General features: G+C 41.2%; 1 protein-coding gene and 1 long non-coding RNA gene across 5 annotated transcripts in view; one reads left to right on the top strand and one right to left on the bottom strand.

Annotated features, from left to right (window-relative positions):
- Positions 1-203: 203 nt before the first annotated feature.
- The window catches only part of MAP3K20 (mitogen-activated protein kinase kinase kinase 20), a 183879-nt gene continuing 162887 nt past the window's right edge, over positions 204-21195 (bottom strand). For 3 of the 4 annotated variants that reach the window (XM_042994715.1, XM_042994716.1, XM_007074566.3), the window contains exons 17-20: positions 11531-11647; positions 8961-9035; positions 5965-6115; positions 204-2247 (exon numbers count right to left, since the gene is read on the bottom strand). In XM_042994715.1, the coding sequence (XP_042850649.1) occupies positions 1547-2247; positions 5965-6115; positions 8961-9035; positions 11531-11647 (1044 nt within the window). In that variant the 3' untranslated portion in view covers positions 204-1546. The remainder of the gene's footprint in view (positions 2248-5964; positions 6116-8960; positions 9036-11530; positions 11648-21195) is intronic. The other variant, XM_042994717.1, reaches the window with a different exon arrangement.
- On the top strand, positions 6465-11241 carry LOC122240949. Its single transcript, XR_006220772.1, has 3 exons — positions 6465-7415; positions 10783-10942; positions 11037-11241. It is a non-coding gene; the product is annotated as an uncharacterized LOC122240949 (long non-coding RNA).

Raw genomic sequence — 21195 nt, 5'->3', positions numbered from 1 at the left:
GCAGGCCCCAGGCACTGTGTTAGAGCAGATCCGCTTCTCTGGGAATATAAGCATGTCCTTGATGACTGGTTTCTATTAAGAGAGAACTCAACCCCATAGAATTACCAGTGTGGCATTTGAATTTCTACAGAGCACTGAGAATCCTGTGCAGGCAAAGGACACTGGATATTCAGGGTTAGTGAATGTTGAACAGAATCTCAGAATGTATTGGAATGTAACATTTATTTATTTGACATAAAAGTTTATTTCCTCCTGACTTTCTGAATTGTAAACAATGAAGAATTTCCCAAGTTGGATCTCACGATTCCTGTCCTAAACGGCAGGCAGTTTCCTCCCACCTGTACCGGTTACCTCTTTTCCCCCAGCTGCTTAGAGCTTTCTTGCTTCAAGGATGGTATTTACTGGCTGGTGCTAACAAAGATGTTGGTAATTTTAAATTTCTTTGGCTTGTGGCTTGTGACGTTATTATCCCACTCTGTGTCTGTTTTCTTTCAGATTTTAGATTTCTGACATTCCAGGGGGTCTTTGTGGACTTTTTTTTCCCTCTTTGCTTCTCCTTTAGTAAAATGTACAAAATAATATTCAAAAGCAGTCCCTGGGAGCTTTGGAAAAGTAGTAACCACAAATCTCCTAGGCAGTTTAGATCTTTGGTTTCAGATGAGTCTTAATGAAGGAGATATGCATCATAATCAAGATTAAGTTCAATAACCTCTTTTATTGCCTAAAAATGACAAGCCAAATTACTTCAGCTCTGACCAGGATAAGAATCCAAATACCTTACTAAAATAAATACGAACCAGCAGTGTCAGGATGCGGGTAAGGCAAGTGAGGCCCTTGCCTAGGGCACAAAATTTAAGGAGGCCTCAAGAAAAACAACCAAAAACTCCCAACATCTCAGTAATCGAGATAAATGATATTTTAATGCAGTATTTTTTAAATTAATGCAAAAATTCATGATGAACAAAATATCAAAGTTTTCAAATAGGATCTACAGTAACAGTGCCTTACCAAGCCATACCGGGGTCTAAGACAAGAGGGAAAATCAGTAATACTGATCCTATATTTATGTAGCATTTTGATTTGTTTATCACAGAATTTTTGCATTAATTTTCATTTATTTAAATATTGCATTAGAATGTTATGTATCTTGATTGCCGAGCTTCCTGGTACCCCCTGAACTTTTGTACCCAAGACAAGTGCCCCACTGAACCTCACCCTAGCCCAGGCCCTGCTAACCAGAATGGCGGTGGTTAGGGAAATGAGGAGGCATATCCCCTCCTGTCAAAATGTTAATTTGGGGTGTGGGGATGCAGGTATGTATAGTTATGTTGAAGTCTAGTTATCATCCTTGGCAGCCAACATCCATCATTTTAGCTGTGGTTTGGCTGTAGTCTCAATTAGAAGGCATTTCCTAAATCCAAAATTGGAAAAGTTGTCTTTTTGTTAATTCCGTCTGAAGGTATTATCAAAATCCATTACATCTTAAAAAAGAAAAAAAGAAAAGGAAAAAAAAACCTGCTTAAGAAAACTTCTCTAGTTCAGTTCATCAAAAGTTTCTCCTTCCCCGGTAGTTTCCTCTGGCTCTTTCCCTGTTAGTCTTGGCAGGAGAGGGCCTGTGAGGTTTCTTTCGGTATTCCACTTTTGTCCATCCTCCTTCGCTGACTCTGCTCTCCTCTTCACTGGCTCTTGAGTCTGTCTCTGTGTGCAGAGGCATCCCCGGTATGGTCCTGGACCGGTGGCAGTCATTTGGACTTCTCTTAAAGTCAGGCGACTGGTGAGTATTGAGTGCTGACTGAGAAACCCCGTAGAATTTTCCAGAATATCTTTCTCTTGAAGGAGTGGAATGCTGACTTTTCCCACTGTACCTTCCTCTAGGAGAAGAATTGAGTGATGCACTACCACGATCATATTTGTTTTTGCTTCTCTCTGAGTACCGACCCCTCTCTAAAGAGTTGTCACTTGGAAGACTGGAAAAGCCACTGTCCCTGGAGTTGAGATGCAGAGAAGAGAAGTTTTTGGTCAGTCCATACTGAGTAGGAGAGGAGCTTCTGGATTGGTTTATAGGTGTAATCTGTTGATACTTAATGGGCACCTGGGTCCGCCTTACGGCAGCAGCATAGGAATCCTGGTCATTGAAATATGAGAAGAACTGTGACCCCAGAATAGGATTGCTCTGAGAACGTTGTAAAGAAGTATCGGATGCAATCTGCCGCATCCTCAGAGTATCCAGCCACTGGCGATCAGCACCTGCAGAGGAAATGGAAATGAGCATCTTTTAAGCCACTGTAAAGCTGCAGGTCTAATTCATAAGACTGCCTTGAGATAATTCAAGCCTGTTTGGATGCTTCAATCTTTACCATTCAGAGAAGTTCTAGGCTAGGTATAAGGACATTTCCTTTATTATTAGAAACACTTTTTAAAAAATAAGGGTGATTGCACTTACTGAGTATATGTTATATGCTTGGCATTGTTCCATAGGCTTTAATTACATGACCTTATTTAATCCTCTCAATAATCTTCTCAGGTAAGTACTAATAATCTTTTTCTGTAAACAAGGAGACTGCAGCTTGGGAGGCTAGGTAACTTGCCCAAGGTCACTCAGCTAATCCAGGTCTTTCTGCATCTAAAACCCATCTTTTTCCCACTTAGCCATGTTGTCACTTCTAGAGATTGCTATTGGTGTGTTTTGAATGGTAAGGGCATGTTCAGTAAATGAAAGGCTTTTTGCCACCAGGCACTTTTAAATCCTCAAGAACCCTCAGTGCAGATAAAAGAAATTGGGTTCCAGCCGGTTGAGACAGCTAGGGATTGCTTGGAAGAAAGACTGTTCACATCTCCAGAGGAGAGATTCTGAGGTCCAGGAATAAGAAATGGTTTGTTTTTGTTTTTGTTTTTGTTTTTAATCCATGAAAAATGAAGCTTCACAGCAAACAGGAAGAGAAGTTAAGGTAAAAAAAAAAAAAATGGTGAATTAACAGGAACCATTTGGTAAGCTCTATTTCAGTGAATAAGTAAGTCCCTCCCTCCTTGGGTCTTTTCTGCTTCCCCCAGGGCCTGAACCATATTGCCCACATTCTTGAGTTCTCTGTAGTCCTCCCTGGGCTGTTCTTGCCATGAGTTCTGGAGAGGAATAGAAGCCCGCTCACTCCTGACTCCCAGCAAGCAGCCTCCCTCACTGCCCTGCACAGGTTGACCTGCTGTGTCCAGACACTCCTCACAGCTTCACCCAACCGCAGTGCCTTCTTGCCTTCCCCTTGATTTCTCTGAAATTTTAGCTTCTGACAGAGCCCTGATTTTGTCCTGCATCCAACCCCCTGCTGGAGCCATGCACAGTGGGGGACGCTGACCACATTCTGGCTCTAGTGGCAGACTTTGATTGGCCTGAGCCAGATGCAGTGATATCATGTTGCTCATTTCTGGCTGAGGCAACTGGAGAGGTGGTCTGCTGGCGGCATGTAGGCAGGTCTTTCTCACCCCTGGACAGGAGAGCAGGGAAGGCATCGGCCTTTTGTGGCCTCTGCACGTTGCCGTATCTTTGTGTGGCGACAGTAAATGTGGCAGAGCTAGGCGGTGGGTAAAGGCACATACTAAGATGGCAGAGCAGAAGGAAGGAGAGGTTTGTTCCTGGTCCTCAACATGAGTGAGCCAGCTTCTCTCACTGGGCCTGAGCCCAGCTGCCTTCTGGACTTCTTCAGTCCAGAAGATAACTATTTTATTACAGCCGAAACCCGTGTTTCAGAGCTTTTGCATGCCAAGGTTGCTGGTCCCTCCTCCCAGTTTTTGATTCATCAGGTCTGGGGTTGGGCTTGAGAATTTGCATTTCTAACAAGTTCCCATTGATCCTGAGGCTACTGTTCCTGGGACTGCACTTTGGTCCATTTGGGAGGAAGACAGTTGAAGTTGGATTTTCTGTTACTTGCAGCTAAAATATATATCCTAATTGGTCCAGGTGGTGTCCTCTGAGTTTTCACAGCAAAAGGGAAAAAGAAATACAAGGAAGAAGGAAGGGGGAGGCAAACTAGCTAAAACTGAAGTGAGCCATGGGGGGGGGGGGGGGGTCACTCTCTCCTTTTATCCCACAACCTCTCCAGTTAATAATAGAGGGAAAGGTTTATCCAAAGCCATTCTACTGGGAGATTGAAGGGTATTGACGTTTCCTAACTCTCTTAGAGAAATAATTTGCTTTCTCCCAAAAGATTTAGACATCAGAGAGGTACAGGACACTTGTCAGACATCTGCTTATTGTCCTCTTTGGGGAATGTCTCTCCCCTGTCTCCACCCATATGGCTACAGTTCACCGCACAGGATGTCCTCACCACCTGCGTCCCCCACTGGGCTATGCTACCCACCACCACCTCCTCCTGCTGATAGAGTTAATTGGTCCAGAAGAGAATGCTTGGAAAAAACAGCAACAGTCTTACTCCAGGAAATCTAGAATTGGAACTGTTGAAGTATTTGGTGATTCTCAAAGTGGTGGGATTTGAACCATGTAAAACTTGGAGGCAGTTGGCAGCTATTCTGTGTCCTGTGGCTGGGGAAACAGAAAACCAGCTTTTAGTAAAAGGGAAAAATATAGCAGAAGTGGAGAGAGAAGACGCCCACAGATTGCACAGGAGTGTTGTAGGGATCAAATAGAATCGTAGCAATGAAAGTAAAATGTGGCCGGTAAATATTAATTATTTGGGAGGGGAAAATTATTATAGTAAGAAGTCCTTTTAAAGGTGATAGTAGGCATGCAAGAAGAGATTGTTGGATTACCAAATAAAAGAACTTAGAAATGCCATGCTCCAGGTAAGGGCCACTAGTGAGAATCAACACCCATTACCTGGGTTAGTGGTGTGTAGAAACAGCTTGCCCTAAGAGAGGTTTGAAAATATGTGTGTACCCGAGAAGGCTTGGTGAAAACTCCAGTTCAGTCGTGGTGGCCAGAATGTCTTGTCATGATTCATTGTGAAAGAAAATAACCAAACCAACTGCCCCCCCCCACCCCCCCAGCTGGCCGATGTATGGAAAGATCTGGTCCAGTTGGTAAGCTAGTCCTGAGAGTAGAGGACGGTTAGCTAGGTTCTCATAACTCAGTGACAGCAGTCATCGGGGTACATTATCTCCATGCCATCAAAGAACCTTATGATATGGCTTTTCAGGTATATTTTCTTACCAGGAAAAATAATGCACTGACCAGGAAACATGTATTTCTGGTTCGCTGGGCAGGTATATTTCTCCTGGTAAAAAGTGAATTGCATGGGGGTTTATGCACCCAACTTCCATGCATCTGTTAGCTTGTTGCAGTCCCCCAGAGCCTAACTCTGGGTTGTATTAGAATTTCTAGACATCTATGAAGGTGAAGGTCAGGACCTCTTCCCTGAATCTACCAAATAATGACCAATTTAACAGCAAGGCGGCCAGGCTTCCCCTGTGTAATTTCTAAATTGTTTCAGTGTAGCATCTGTAATTACTGTCACTACTGTCCGTCATATGCATTTCATGTTTTCTCTTTCTCTGTCCTCCCTTACCTTTGTTATTCCCCTCTCTTCCTCCCTTCCTCCTACCCTTCCCCTATCATTCTTATGCTCTGATGTATCCGTGGTGTTCAGGATGCAAGAAATTGCCCCAGTCATCGCATTGGTTTCATAGGAATGTTTGCGGGACATGGAAGATTAATATCTGTCTATGACTTGGGAAACGAAATATGTCAGTGTATAAATAGACATATGCTTATTTACCAGTATAACATAATTATTAATTTTCGTCTTTATCATAGTTATCCAAATACTGAAATTTATTGTAATATGCTAATATTTATAAGCCCATAAACACTACTGTTCGTATGTGTATAAGACCAATATTCTAAAAATAGAAGAAGGAAGTCTTATATTGTCTGTTACCAGACTGGCACTTATCCCTGGTATGAGAAATTGATATTTAAGGTTTTGGAATCTAGTCTAGCACACATCTCTAACTTACTTGAATCAGACCTGCTTCTAGAGCTGCCCTCTAAGTTGGGGAGTAGTGTCTGAATGGCAAGCTGAACGGCTTTCACTTCATCCTGAGGTTTCATTCTACTCCACTGAATTGAGTGGACATGTTTAGTGCTCTTGGGAGCTCTAACATCACTCTGTAAAAAAAAAAAAAAAAAGAGAGAGAGAGAAACAACGACATGCTTGTGCTTATAAAACAGGAAGAAAAGAACTCAAGTTATTATGTTACTCCCATTTAACTCCTGAGAACACTATTATCATAATGCATTAGGTGAAATATCAGCCTGCCTAAATATGGTAATCTGATTAAAAGGAAAGTGTTTTGTTTGTTTTTTATTTATTTTGAGAGAGCACACGTGTGCATGCACAAGAGCAGGGGACAGGCAGAGAAGAGAGAGAGAGAATCTCAAGTAGGCTCCATTGTCTCAGCCTAGAGCCCAATGTGGGGCTTGATCCTACAACCCAGAGATCATAACCTGAACCGAAATCAAGAGTCAGATGCTTAACTGAGCCAACCCAGGCGCTCCTAAAAGGAAAGTTCTGACCACTTTATTCCTTAGTGGATTATAGTAGTTCAAAATGTGGTTGTCATCTCCCAGAATTTATTCTATCTGGTGAATCTCAACTTACCTTTTTGCTTACTAAGGACTGAAAAACAATTTCTTCTGTTTAGAGTACTTGAAGACAGATTTGAATACATAAAAATCTGACCCCTGTTTTGCCCACGACTGCCTTTGATCAGCAGGGTAACTGAGTGGGTGTGGGCAGTCTGGTGGATAATTATCCCCATGGAGGCTGCAGGGTAACAGATACAAAAGTGAGACTGGGTAGGGAGGTAAAAATAAGGACTAGAAAAAGGAGAAGATACCAGATCAAGACACACCACCTTCTCATCCTGAAACCCTTCATCACCGGGTGTCACAAATCAGGTTCAGGAGCCTCTCAGACTTCGATATGGTTATGAAAATATGTTTAAAAAACCCTGCAGTGACAATTACAGACACAAGTAGCACATCATCACAGAGTATAAGGAGAAGGAGGAAGAGGAAGGAGAGAGGAGAAGAAAAGTTACTAAAAAGAAGGCTCTCCTGCATAGTGGGGGCTGGTCAACAGGTTCCACAACAGTCTAGATTCCATGTTTCTCAGGACCAATCAACTGTTCTTATTTAGGTTTTATGTCCTACCAGCAGCACTTTGACAGTTAATGCTATTTCTCAGGCACCTCATCCCTGACAAGCTGTGCTCCCTGGCTGGTGAGGATAAGGAACTATTGTAATACTCATTGGCTTCCGGCATCAGATCACCCTGGATAAGTGGACTAGCCAGGGTATGGATTTCCAATGCTGAATCAGAGCCAATCTGGCGGCTCAGAAGACCATCACAATGCAGCAGTGCATGGAGTCCATTTACAGGCTGACTTCCCTCATCTTACTGCTGGTAAGGGAACAGGTAGGACAGCTGAGGAATAGTGGAAACTGTTTATAGTCTGAGAGCCTGGGTGTGACTCCACCGACCACCCCAGACCTTGGGACCTCGTTCTATCTCTCTGAGCCTGTTTTCCCTATGAAAGTTAATGCTGTCTATCTCTCAGTATTTATACAATGTTAATGGGATAAAACAGGTGTAAACTCCTGTTATAGTGCCTGGGTCTTGGTGAATCCTTACCAAATGTTTCCTGAATGAATAATAAAATGAATGAATGAAATACATGTCCTTTTGATGGCAGATGCATATTAATATAATATCTCCATGTGTCATGAGACTCTGGGGTCTACTTCTTCCCCTCCCCCCTGTTCCTGCAGGGTTTCTCTACCTTGTAAAGCATTATGTTCCACCAGCCATGTAGATATCGCTGATTTTTTTAAAAAAAGACTTAAATGCTTATTAATTTTTGACCGAGAGACAGAGTGTGAGTGGGGTTAGGGCAGAGAGAGAGGGAGACACAGAATCCAAAGCAGCTCCAGGCTCTGAGACATCATCACAGAGCCCGATGCAGGCTTGAACCTACAGAGCGTGAGATCATGACCTGAGCCAAAGTTCGCTGCTTAACCGACTAAGCTACCCAGGCACCCGAAGATATTGCTGATTTTAAAAACATAATTAGATTATTTTAAGCAATAGACTGCTTAAAACACCCCATTGGCTTCCAGTTGTGTTCATAGTAAATCCAAACTCCTCACTGTGGCCCCACGAAGCTCTGTGATCCAGCCTGCCCCTTTCGGGAGCTTTGTCATTGTCCTCTGTGCCTCAGGAGCTTGGCCTTGACTCTCCTGTGCTCTTTCTTGCTGCCTCCTCCTCAGAGGAGAGGCCTTCCCTAACTAACCACCCAGTCTCATGGCCCAAGTCTCACTATTTTCTGGTTACCACTTATCACTCTCTGCTTATTGCTTACCTATTTATTATCGATCTCCTCTCACTGGAACCTCAAGAGAGAGTATAGATTTAGTCTGTCCTAATCATAGAAGAGTAACTGTCAGTAGGTATTTGCTAAATATGTGAATTTTAATCTTAGTAGCATATTTTTTAAAGTGTCAGTTTTTCTATTTATCCATATATAAAATATATGGAATCTGTTTTTGAGAATAGACCTCTCTCCCCACCAGGTGATAGTAGAAGTTGTTCTCTGTCCTTGTGAAGAATCGCTGATTTACCCCTAAACTCTAAGCACTAAGAAGGCAGAGCTTTGGTTTGGTCACTGTTTGGTATAACCCCAGTACCTAACATGTTACACAGCATGTAGATGTTCAATCATTAGCTGATGAATGGATGTATTACTGTCTCAATCTTTACCTGGGCAAGAATATCCTGTTCTCTTTCCTTACCAGCATTTTGTTAGAGTAATTATGTTAATCTTCCCATATTCATGTTGGTTAAATAATTTCTCTTCCGATTTTAAGCACTGTTGAGGGAGCTAATAAATTCCTACTAAGAAACTGATGGTAAAGCCACCAGCACCCCACCCTTGCCCAACCCCAAGCTTACCTCATATGTGACAGTGCATTCTACAGTCTGATTTTCCATTATTCCTACATTCCACTTCTCCATTACAAAGGGGGGCTGAAAAACAAAAGTTAGGATGGTCTAGTGCCTGCCCTACTATGGCATGGATCTTTGAGGCCAGCTGTGCCATATGCAATTGGCAAATAGGGTATAATGTCAGATTATCATGAAAGTCATGGTGTTGGTTCACGTGTGATTACTCACAACGTGCTAATGTCTTGGATGTTAGTTTTCATAAGACCTCTTTTTCTGTAATTCTAAACATCTAGTCTTAGTCCCACGATCTTCTCTTTTCTGATATACTACTCAACCCTATCATTAGGTCATTCATTATTCATGTTAATATTTTGAAGCATCAGTAGAAATCTCTGATAATTAAGAGAAAGACTTAACTATACAGACTCAGAAGTGCCTTCTTTGAATGCAAGCAATGGCTGGGTTAGTAGTTTCAACAACTTCTCTGTTTTCACTGTATCAGGCTATCCAGCAAGGCTGTGCATGCAAAGGCTGCTTTGTGGCAACATTATTAAATGAAAGGATTAATGAAGAAGCCTATGCCTTTCACAAGGAGACTATGTCACCCCAAAACATAGCACTTTGACAGGTGTATTGTATTTTTAGCTGAAGACCATCAAAACCCAGAAGACTCAAGAAAAACTTTTACCTCTCCCATAACTGCCTGAAAGAATTTAGATAGGGCACCTGGCCCAGAAAGAGAGCTTTTATCAGAGATACTTTTTTTTTTTTTTTTTTTTTTATCTGAAAGACCTATCTGCATGGCAGGGCAGGCTTCTAACTACCAAACATCTGCTCTTGTTATCTCCCTGTGAATTGCCTTCCCCTCTTTGAAGCCCCAGGCCCCTGGCTCATTCCTTAGCTGAGGATGGCATATATTAGCCTCAGCTTCCTGACTTGCCCGTAAGTCTCACATCTTTGGGGCTCCTGTATGTACAAAATTAAATTCTTCTCCTGTTAATCTGTCTTATGTTAATTTAATTATTAGACCAGCCCAAGAACTTAGAAGGGTAGAAGGAAACTTTTTCACCCTGACACCTTGGATCCCATTTTAACTTTGATGAAAATGGTTTTTATTATAAGTGAATCTCCACTCTTTTAACCACCCTCCACCCCTTCATTCTATACTTAAGGCTACAAATGACTGGCCTTGAGATGGGTACAAAGCACATGTGGTAGAGATTTAACTGGGTTCTTTTTTTTTTTTTTTTTCCTTTTCTCTCTTTTTAATTAGTATTGTTATGATTCTGTTGATGTTAAAAGTTCTACAGATTTTGAATGGTCTCCCCCAATCCTGTTTTTCCTATAGCCCCCAGTTAATGTTGGTGTGTGATTTTGCACAAGATGTGGTTCTTTGGGAGTGCATATGTGGCATTATACCAGAAACACCTGTATTTGGCTTTAGAGCTGTACCCTGTCATTTTTGCTGTGAGTGGCTTCCTTCTGTTAGCAAGCAAGGACTTGGATCTTGCTTCTAAATGGCATAGGTTGGGGGGAAGGAGCAAGGATCTGTCCAGCCTTTAAGACATCAAAACATCATGTCCCAACAAAATAAAGGAAAGTTAAAACCAGATCATAACCTTTACAGATAAATAACACCATTGAAATGACTCCCAGTTACTCAGAAGATTCCAACAATGAATATCAAATCAATCGACTTGATGAATACACTTGTAAATTAAAAGGACTTGGATGTTTAGCAATCTTATGCCTGGGAAGGGAACACATTTGCAAGTCTAATGCTGTGGCTTTGAAGACTCTTCACTTCCCCACTTGTGTTTGTACCCAGGTTCTTCTCTGCTACCCACCCCACTTTCTTCACTGTAACCAAATACACAGTTCATCACGTACTAAAGAGTGGCTTATGTGAAGTTTCAAGTGATGGTCTGATGGATAGCATGGTTATTCACCCAAGTTGTTGACTTTCTCCTCCTGTTGAAGTCTCAAAGGTATTTTTTCAGATTTATTGGGACAGAACTGAATTTTTTTCCATTTTGAGGAGAAGCTAAGCATTTCTCTCAATCTGTCTTTTGTGTTGTAAAGGGCATGCTTCTACCACTGACCCTGAAGTAGTGAGGTGTTCTCTGGCCGGAGGTGTGAACTCAAGGAAGCTATGAAGACATCAACAGGTGCCTCCTGAATAACCTCACCTCAGTCCTTCAAGAAAGCCTTCCTCCGCACAAGTTTTTCAAAGTTTAAAAAATGACCTCAAATTTGAGGTAAATATTTTCATCATTGGCATTTTCTTTCCTTTAACAAATGACAGAGTAAGCATAAAGAAATAGAGAAGAAAATAAAAAAAAATTTAAACGACACTTTCTTGTAGTACTTTTTAGTTCACACAGCCTAAGTGGAATTTTAACAAAAAACTATTATGATCTCAATCGGCTAAATAAAATGTGCCTTTCAACAGGCAGCTTGAAGCTGAGCTGACGTGAACATCGACAAGCACAAAAGCACACTGCTGGGGGATTTTAATGTCTTTGTTTGATATCTGTGAATTCAAAAAAGCTTTTAAGCCGTAAATAGAACCCTACCTTTGTCATCTTTAAAATCTCTGCATCAGGTAGGTTAGTGTTGAATGTCACATCTTTGATGTAGGTTATTGCAATTTCATCCCCATCCATCTCCATATACATTTTCCACTTACAATCCTAGAATTAAAAGCAAAATTATAGAATTTCAGAGAGTGAAACAATTTCTCTAGTCCCAATGTTTTATAACACATGAAGTTTCCTAAATGAAATATTGAGGTAATTTTTTTTCCTTTTTTGAAAAAAGGACATGAAATTAGATCTCTTTATATATTTAAACAACCCCCAGTTCGTGCAGTCTTGAGACATAATTTATCAGTGTAAATGTTCTATTGTTATAGGAGTTGCAAACTCAAAATCCTAAAGGGACCAGGCATTTAATAATGAAAATGAGTAAAGCCAGGCAGTTTCATTATAGAGCCCTAAATTGTCATCTTTCAAAATAGACCCATTTAATTTACATATTAAACATTGTAGGAATATTTTTTTATTAGTACAAAGAAATGTGGACTTCCCTTTTTGAAATACAAGGCCCTTTTAACTTTCACTTTGCCAGTGTTGATAATAATATGGGCTCAAGAAAGAGCTCACTTTCCTCTTAACAGGAGGGAACCCTGCAAATGTGATGTATGGCAACTGATAACTGGCTCATGTGTTGGGGAGTTACGGGAGGGTTAGGACTCTGGGGGTCTAAAGGGCAGCTGCCCTAAAGGGACAGCCATCACTCAGCTTCTGTTGCTTATCCCCATGTGGGAATATGACCTCAGTCTTGCTAGGTCCTTTAATGTTTCCCAAAAAGCTGGATATCTGGATTCTTATGTGAAACCTCTCGATTTTTAAAAATGATGTCACGTTAATTAAATTTTCAGTAAAACCACCATGTAATGAAAAAGGGCTCTATATCATTAGTCACCAGGGATGTAAATTAAAATGTCCCCACAATGAGATACCACTATATGCCCACCAAATGGCTAAGATGGATAACATCCAATGTTGGCCAGGATTTTGAGCTCCTGGATTGCTGGTGGAAGTGTAAATGGTACAATCGCTCTGGGGAAGGCTTTGGCAATTTATTATAAACATATATCCATATGTATAAACATACATCTATTTGATGACTCAGAAATTCAACTCCTAGGTATTTACCTGAGAGAAATGAAAAAAGACTTGTACAGTGTTGCTCTGAGTAGCTTTATCATAATAGCCAAAAAACAAAAAAAACAAAAAACCCAAAAAACAAAATTAAAAGCTCCCTAGAAACAGGCCAAGTGTTCATTAGGAGAATGAGTTAAGTATCATATATTCGCAGAATGGAATGTTACTCAGCAACACAAAAGGAGCAGATCATTGACACATGCAACAAGATGGATTAAATCTCAGAACCATTACAGTGAGTGAAAGAAGTCTTATACAAAAAAAAAAAAAAAAGAACATACTAAGGATTCCGTTTATGTGACATTCTAGAACAGATAAAACCAATCTGCAGTGGCAACATTTCAGAAAAGGTTGTTTCTGCAGATGGGGATTGACTGGTAAGGGGCATGGTGAGACTTTATGGGGGGCTAATACTCTGTTCACAGGGGTTTGAGTCATATAGGCATATGCATTTGTCAAAATTCAGCGAATGTATACTTAAGATGTGTGCATTTCTTCTTGAACTCTAGCGCACTGAGATATTTAAGAGGAAGTGTATTGGTGTCTGCAAATGACTTTGACATGCATCAAAAACATGAAGATTGGTATATGGCTAGAGCGATAGATGGACATATATGTGATAAGGCAAGTAGAATAAAATGCTAATGGTTGCATTTAGCAGATAAGGGAGGATTCATTATAAATATATATTTTTTAACTTGGCTGTATGAATAATAATAAAAATGTTGGCAGATAAACACTGTGTGTGCAATGAAAAGGAGAAATACGCCATGTCTTTGCACCAAATTTGACCCCTGAACCATAAATTCACCTTCTCTTTTACGTTACTTGAAGAATGAAGGATTCTGAGAGGTTAAGGATAATGTAGTGAGCACCTTACATGCTGAAACTAGAAAATGCTCTCATAGGAGTAGACCTGGAATGTCTCCTGAGCAAGCTCAGACAAAATTATTATGGAAAAGCACTAACAAAGAGGCTGTTGAAAACCTGTTGGCTTCAGCAGAAAGCTGGGGGAGCCCTTTGTTTTAAGAAAACTTCTAGATAAATTGCACAACCAAGCAGGGCACGTGCCTGAGGGGAGTGACCCTCTTTGCCCAACCACATTCACAAGATGGAGAGCCAATTAGTGAAGGAAAAGGTCTATTCAATAATGTGAAAACCCAGTTTTCGGTTAACAGAAGTCAGATCAGTCACTCAGAATGGACAGATCTCTCAGTATTGCTCTGTTTTGGGGCTGTTCCCTGGGCAGCGGGAGCCCTGAGGTAACTGGGCAGCATAATGACTATTTGAAGTCATGACTGCACTTCTCTGACATGGCAAGAGCCTCCTCAAGCAGTGGCTGGAATAAAAAGCCTTAGGAAAGATGAGGTGACTTAGTTTGGTTTCTTTTGCCTGTCCAGTTTTGGAACGAAGTTAGCCAAATCACAGGTGAAAGACCTCAGGCTGTGTGTAAATGCCCGAGGCCCTCGGCTCTCCCACCTCACAGCCTGAGAACTCTCCTTGACCTCAGGCCTGCCATAGACCGGCCTGTGCACGCGCTCAGAGGAGCTCTCTGTTGAGAAGGGGTTGCTGACAGGTGGGAACTCACATTGCCGGAGTGCTTAATCTGCTCCAGGCATGCTGCTGGGTACTCTGTGCTATTTTTGTTTGAGATCCACAGTAACCCTGCAAGTTAGGTTTATTTTCCCATTAGGTGAGAAAAATGAGGCTTAGGTAAATAAAGGAATTTTCCTAGGGTCTCCTGGCCATTAAGTGGTAGAGGTGGGATGATAATAGCACAAGGCCGCCTGGCTCCAGAGTTGGAGAAGCTGCCGATAGGGAAGGGCAATTGGGAGAGGTGGCAGGATGTACTCACTGGGCGGTTCTCAGAGCTCCACAATGGGACCAGCTATTGACAACAGGCAAGTGGAGGAAGGACCAGGGAAGATTTTGCTAATACAACTGAAAAAGCAAGTGGCCGCAGGTCCTCTCCTGCAGCAACTGCTTCCCTCTTCCCCAGAGTCCAACTTGGAAAAACAAGGGTCCCCATAATAGGGTTAGAGACCTTTTTACTTTTCAAATTCTCTTATCTGAAAGAAAGGCTTTTGCCTGAACCATAAAAGATAGCGACAGAAGCAATAAAACTATACTCAAAGGCACTGTAAGACAAGGGGGGCATTATCCATGTCATTAAATTACAAACCTGGGTGGGAAAGAAAATATGCAGTGTTCACTTCAATTATTAACTTAATCTGTCAGTGCCCTGACATAATCCTAGGGTTTTTTTTTTGGGGGGGGGGGCATCTCATCTGTGATTTCACTGTTGCCTAGTTAAGAAAAGTAACCCTCAAATCAAGTCATGGAATTCTTTAAATTCTGCTCAATTTCCTATTACCCGCAGGTATTCTCTGCATTTTTGCTACACAGCGAGTCATTAAGTTGTCAATGAATTGCATTGCTCACAACTACCAGGATTTAAACAAAGTATTGAATTCTACAGGACCCAATAGAGACAGGATGCCATGTGATGAGTTCTTGACCAATCGATCACTGAAAAGGTTTTCATAGCAGTAACATGAATTAAATCATCAAGAACATCACTAAAAGTAACAACATATTTATGAGCCTAATATAGGATCTTACGTGCAAAATTGCTGCCTTTTTAGTTTCTTGGTAGTGGTAGGAACCAGGTAGTGGGAATGTGGGCTCAGATGTAAAAGCCATTCACTTTTACCAGGGTGAACTATTGATTTGGGCTTGATGTGAGTGACAGAAATGTGAGTATTGATTTATGAATCGGAAACATTCAAGAGTCACTTTGGACATCTTGTGAACAACTCGCAGTCCTGACAGGCAGAAATCAAAAGCAGACAGCTCTGTATTCTGAGAGCCTTTGGGGGCCCGAAAGGACTTCTTTCCCAAAACCATTTCACCCCTGGCAGTCTGAAATGGCCCTGTTACTCATTTGGTTTAAAGGGTTGATGGTGATGATTAAGATAGAAATAATATAGAAAAAGAGTATACATTAAGCCATTACTCGGGGAGTAGCAGGGAATGAGATGAAAGATGACAGCTGAAAGTCCAGCTCCTGGAGCTTGAATTCCATTTCTGTCACTTTCCCCCCAACCTTAGCCAACTTATATAACCTGTTTGGACCTCGGTGTTTCTATTCACAAGTATGTTGAATGAGGATTAAATGAGATAATGTAAATAAAGTGCCCAGCACAGTGCCAGAGCCAAATAAGGAGCTTGGAAAGGAGCAATTGTAATTATCATTACCAACATTAGTCACCAACACAGCTCCAATTAGTTTATTAGACTAGCCACCCCATCATCTAGCAGCGATCTAAGGGAATGGGCCAGAAGTTGAGTAAGCTTTGACAAGCGAGAAGGTACAGAGTGTTTAGACAAGGACTCTGGCCAGAGTAGGCAGGTGCGGTCAGAGCATCTTACTTGGGCACCCAGAGGGCACCAAAGTCTGGTATCAGTGTTGGAAAAAAAGAAAAAAAGATGTAGGCAGTGGCACCATAACAATGACTGGTCTTATGAAATAAACAGAAGAAGGAATAAACTTGTATCTTCTCACATAGATGGATTATAGAACACCAATTCTGCCCCTTCCTGCTTCAGCAGGTCCTAATGCGACCCTACCAATAGGAACCATCGGATGTCTGGAGGACGGTGGCTATGAAATGGGATTGACAGCCTGAGAGCCTTACCTTGATGAGGAAACTGAAGCATAGAGAGATGGGGAAATCTGACCAAGATCTCACGGACAGAAGGAGATGGAGTTCGGAACTGATCTAAGGTAGTCTCTTGGTGCTATGAGGAGCAGGTCTCCAAACCCTAGTCTTTTCTGAATCTGGAACTTTTCCTTGTTGTGGGTTAAACAGAAGTAAGAATTACAGTGCAGGGGAGTTCCATCTTCCAGAGTCAACAAACAGTCAAGATTATGTTGGTGAATTTCTTTATAAGTCTCCATGGCAGAGACTGAAATACGGAGTCTCTAATAAGTCCAGCATAGCCTATGTTCCCTCCATTATTGACAAAGATCCTTGTTAAAAGTGCATATGGTGCCAGTCCACTGTCTTTATGCTCCTCTTCTTGATTTCTCTGGCCAGTATTTGGAATCACACTTTCCGCCAGCCCTGGCTTAGGCTTTGTGGCCCGGCATGACTTCCACTTTTCAAACCAGAAAAAACCCGCTCCCATCTAGTTGCACAAGCAGATCATGGGGACCGGTCCTGACTACTGTGGATTTCTGTTCCATGACCAGATTCCCACAGTGTCACTCTTCAAATTTGTATCTTGATGCACATTTCTAGGGAATGCTCTTACTAACCAGTAGGAAAAAGGCACTGGCACAGGAGCAGTACTGGGCCCTGGGATGTTCTTGGCTTTGAATAGCAAAAAATGGTAATCCAAACCTTCCCACTAATTGGATCATCTGCCTCTCCATGCAAATCTACAAGAAATGAATGGAATTTTGTTGGGAAGAGGGGAGTTTTTGCATTGGAAACTGATGAAAAGACAGCTCCGTTGGGTGCCCAGGATATGTACTATTTATCTGGGCAGCTGCTGAAATACCTGGATAATTTTAGAATCAAGTGTGTGGTTAATGGAGGAGGAGAAAGCATTCCATCTGAACTGCTTCTGTATTGCCAATTATGTTAAAAAATTTTCTGAATTAAGATTACTGGCCAAGTAAAACAGAAACTCTTAACACTGTGAAGATAAAACCCCAAACAACACTCAGTTAATGCTAGATTAAGTATCTCTTTGTGAGAAATCACTATTACATTCTTTGCAAGCTGTTTAAAATTCTTTGGAGTTCCAAGCTAGAACAAGTGATTCCAAACATAGACATCCCTTCTCCCTCCCACAAAAAAAAAAAAAAAAAAAAGATGGGAGGGAGGGAGTACAAAGAAATGATCCATATAGAGGTAAATTTTACGAGTAGAAAAAGGGATTGAAGATAGCACAGAAATTAACTTTAAATATTGTTTCAAGTTCTGGGCATTTCAGAGACAACGGTATTTCCCTCTCTCCCTCCCCCCCCCTCCACTCAAATATTATTGCAAATGTGAACAGTGTAGGTAAGTCAGAGAGACTCTAGGAAAAAGATTATTCAGGACATTTCGGAAGGAAACAGACCCCACATTAGGCTTTCAGCCTTCTACAGATCACTTCTACCTGAAGGTTACAGATAAAAACATTCTTGGTAGGTTTTTTTTTTTAATTGAAGTATATACGTTGCAAACCGTAAAATGAACCAATTTTTAAGGGCACAGTTCAGTGAATTTCGACCTATGTACATACCAGTGTAACCACCCCCACAAGCCAGATATTCCCACAACCCTAGAAAGTCTCCTGTCCCTGCCTGGCAGGGACACAAGGGGAGGTATGCACTCTTCTCATTTCTCTCACCATAGATTAATTTTGCCTGCTCTAGAACCTGGCAAAATTGGAACTTTACAGTATGTACTTGTCTATGTTTGGCTTCTTTCACTTGGCATAATGTTGTTGAGATTTGTCCGTGTTATTTAACCCTTCCAGCCTTACCCTGTTGTCGACAGCCATGTCTCCACTTTACAGATGGGTAGACTGAGACTCAGAAAATGTAGAGATTTGTGGCAAGTGCGCTTAGCCGCGCCGGGGCCACAATTTAGTTCCTGGGCATGCCCCGTCTAATGGTAAAGACACCGAGTTTTAAAATCCCGCCTCCGTCTTACCCCCTTCCCCCAGGGAGGAGAAAAAGTGAAACCACCAGGGATTGCTCAGGATTCTAGCAAAGAGGCCTCTCCACCTTAAAAAGGCCTGTACTGAGGAAACGTTTTAAAATATAAAATAGATGTTGAAATAAACTTTTTAAGATTCAAGAAGGGAGGGGCGGGGGGGAAGGGAAACAGTCTCTTAGCAGGTGACTGTTGGAAAATGTAAGAAGTAACACAAGATGAAATAAAAATGTGGTAGAAATGTTGGTCATGCTGGTATTAAAAGTAGTAAGATGTTGATGATTTAGGCCTCCGAAGGCTTCTTTACATGCGTTGCTATTATCTAGCTCAGCTGCTGAAACCTGCTGTTTTAAAGGCAGGAGAGTGGAACATCCCGTGATAGCACCTGGGTTATTTATCATTATGTATAACCCCGCTACTCTCTATTTTATTATGCTGCCTTTAAAAAGAAGATAATGCAAGTATGGTTAATTTGCTTCTCTTCTTTATCTATACGGTGTCATGACCCATCACGGCTTTGTCCCGCGAGATTTGTTTTTCAACCAAAAAGAAATCCACAAGAAACTCTCCCTAAAAATTCCATTAATAACCTCTTTCAGCGCGTATAGGTTGCAGGGTCTGGAACTAAGAATGTTTTAATCTCTTCAGCAAAACAATGTCTCATAATGATGTACAGGACTATTGCTGTACTGATGAAGAATCATACATAATTCAGCACCTTTCACTTGGCACCACTGTGATGTCCTCATTAGCCGTGGCTCACAGTGTCTGTCAGATGGTGTCCATGCGAACGCAGGCATTATATTGTCTTTGAGATGTGCAGCTGCTTCCATGACACTGCCAGTATATAAAAACATGACGCCAGTTTGTTTTATTTAGTGCTAAACCTTCCAGTTTGTAAAAACAAGGCTGACACAGAGCCTGACATGAGGCAGTGAAAATAATTAGCTCTCATTTTCTCAGCCTCCTATTTCCTTCTCCCTGCTGTGTTCTCTTTCCACTAAACCACCACATGTCAGTCGAAATGGGAGGCAATTAGTGGGCTCATTTCAGTCCCCACAACTGTGCTGAAAAGAAAGTATTTATGATGGCACAATGAACAGCTGAAAGATTAAATAACATTTGCCTTTTGAAAAGAAAATGACTTCTAGCTAAATGGGCAATTTTTGATTATTCTCAAACAAGCTTAGAGTAGTTGGTTTTTAAAATACAAGAAAGGAAAATGAGTCATTTTTAGGTGAAAGAATCAAATAAAACTTGACACAGTAATGCAAATAACTGATGTTTTATTGCAAAATATGTAAATGCGTTATACCCTTAACAATGGCTTGTGTCTAAGGTCAGGGCAGATTGGTGCCAGCTAGACACCAGTAGAGATAAGGTTGTTATATTGCCTTTTGGGGGGCTGTTATTCGAGTTATGTATGAAAAAAGGACTTTAGGGATGAAGTTAAAATAAAGTAAAAGAAATCAAGTGAGACGTACTCTCATATGATGCATTACACACTACCTGAAATGGTTCAGATGTTAGTTGGCATGTTTGGAAAGGAGTTTTTCATTTTTTTAAAACTCTTTTTAAAATTGGAAGGTACTGGGTATTCATCTTGGAAAAAAAAAGAGTAAGTCTTGCTATTGATTTTGAATAACTCAGAATCTATTCTCAAGACTGAGTTTCTTGAACAACATAGAAGGTGTTCTAGCTTACCTAATGACTGCTTATAAGCTTTTTTAAACGCTAACAAATGGGCTGCAAATTGACTTTTACCCAGGACACTCAAAATATAAAAACAGCTCTTCTGACTACTAAATTCCCCTCCCTTGCCATGACTTCAGAGATGATGCCAAAAATTAATGACCTTTGAAGAAAAATCACTGACCTGGTTGGTAGGCATTGTTTACCATTTGAGCTGTTCTCAGCCCAGATCCTGACGTACAGGATTGAGATGGTTGTCGTACATCTTTGCTTTTCCAATGCAGTGCTTTTAATTTCATTTCAAATAATCAGTCCCTGTTATAATTGATTATTCTCAAGACCTAGTTTTTGGTTCAGAAAACACAAGTCATTTTGAGTTATCACAGTCTTCCTTCTTTCAGTGGCTTTGGAAAACCTTCGAAAGCAAAGATGTCCTGTCATCAATGGAGTCAACAACTGTGGCTATTCAAATATTTTTAAAAGACCATCACAAATTTAAATTTTGTTTCTGTTTCCATAAGTAGTATATTCCTACTCTCTACAAACTCAAATCCTAATTTTTGAAGTCCCATAATAGAGTCAGTGTATCTGTATGAGCCAATGGCAACCCAAGGAGATCTGAGCCAACTATGGATTCGGTGGGAAACTAGAGCTCTCTGTGAGCTAACTACACATATTATTATAGCTGGAAACCAGCTATATGCATTTGTCATGCAGTCATACCTATGTTTTATCACGTGTACTTCCTTGCCATTCACTATCTTAAAAGGAATTCAGGGTCTTGATGAAGAAGGCCACGAGGGATCATGTGGTGTGCTGGAGCCGCCCTCACAAGCTGGTTGCTCACACCTCTTCCCAACTTCAAGTTCAGGGACATCAGATCGGTAATTGGCCCTGGTGAAAATATTTATACCATGGAGATCCACGAACACTACAAGTCAGGGCCATTTTCTCCCATTGTTAGACATTTTCTGGTGTGCCGTTTCTACATGTGATTATCCATCTATCAGCAAGTATGTGCTTAGCAGCTCTGCTCTGGGCCTGTAAGCAGCTGCTTGACCTGTGTGATGAAGTGTAGCCCCACTGTGATTAGAAATATGCAGCAAG

The sequence above is a fragment of the Panthera tigris genome, chromosome C1 (genome assembly GCF_018350195.1).
Source record: "Panthera tigris isolate Pti1 chromosome C1, P.tigris_Pti1_mat1.1, whole genome shotgun sequence".
In the NCBI taxonomy this organism is placed as follows: Eukaryota; Metazoa; Chordata; class Mammalia; order Carnivora; family Felidae; genus Panthera; species Panthera tigris.
This window is presented reverse-complemented; position numbering and strand designations above follow the sequence as displayed.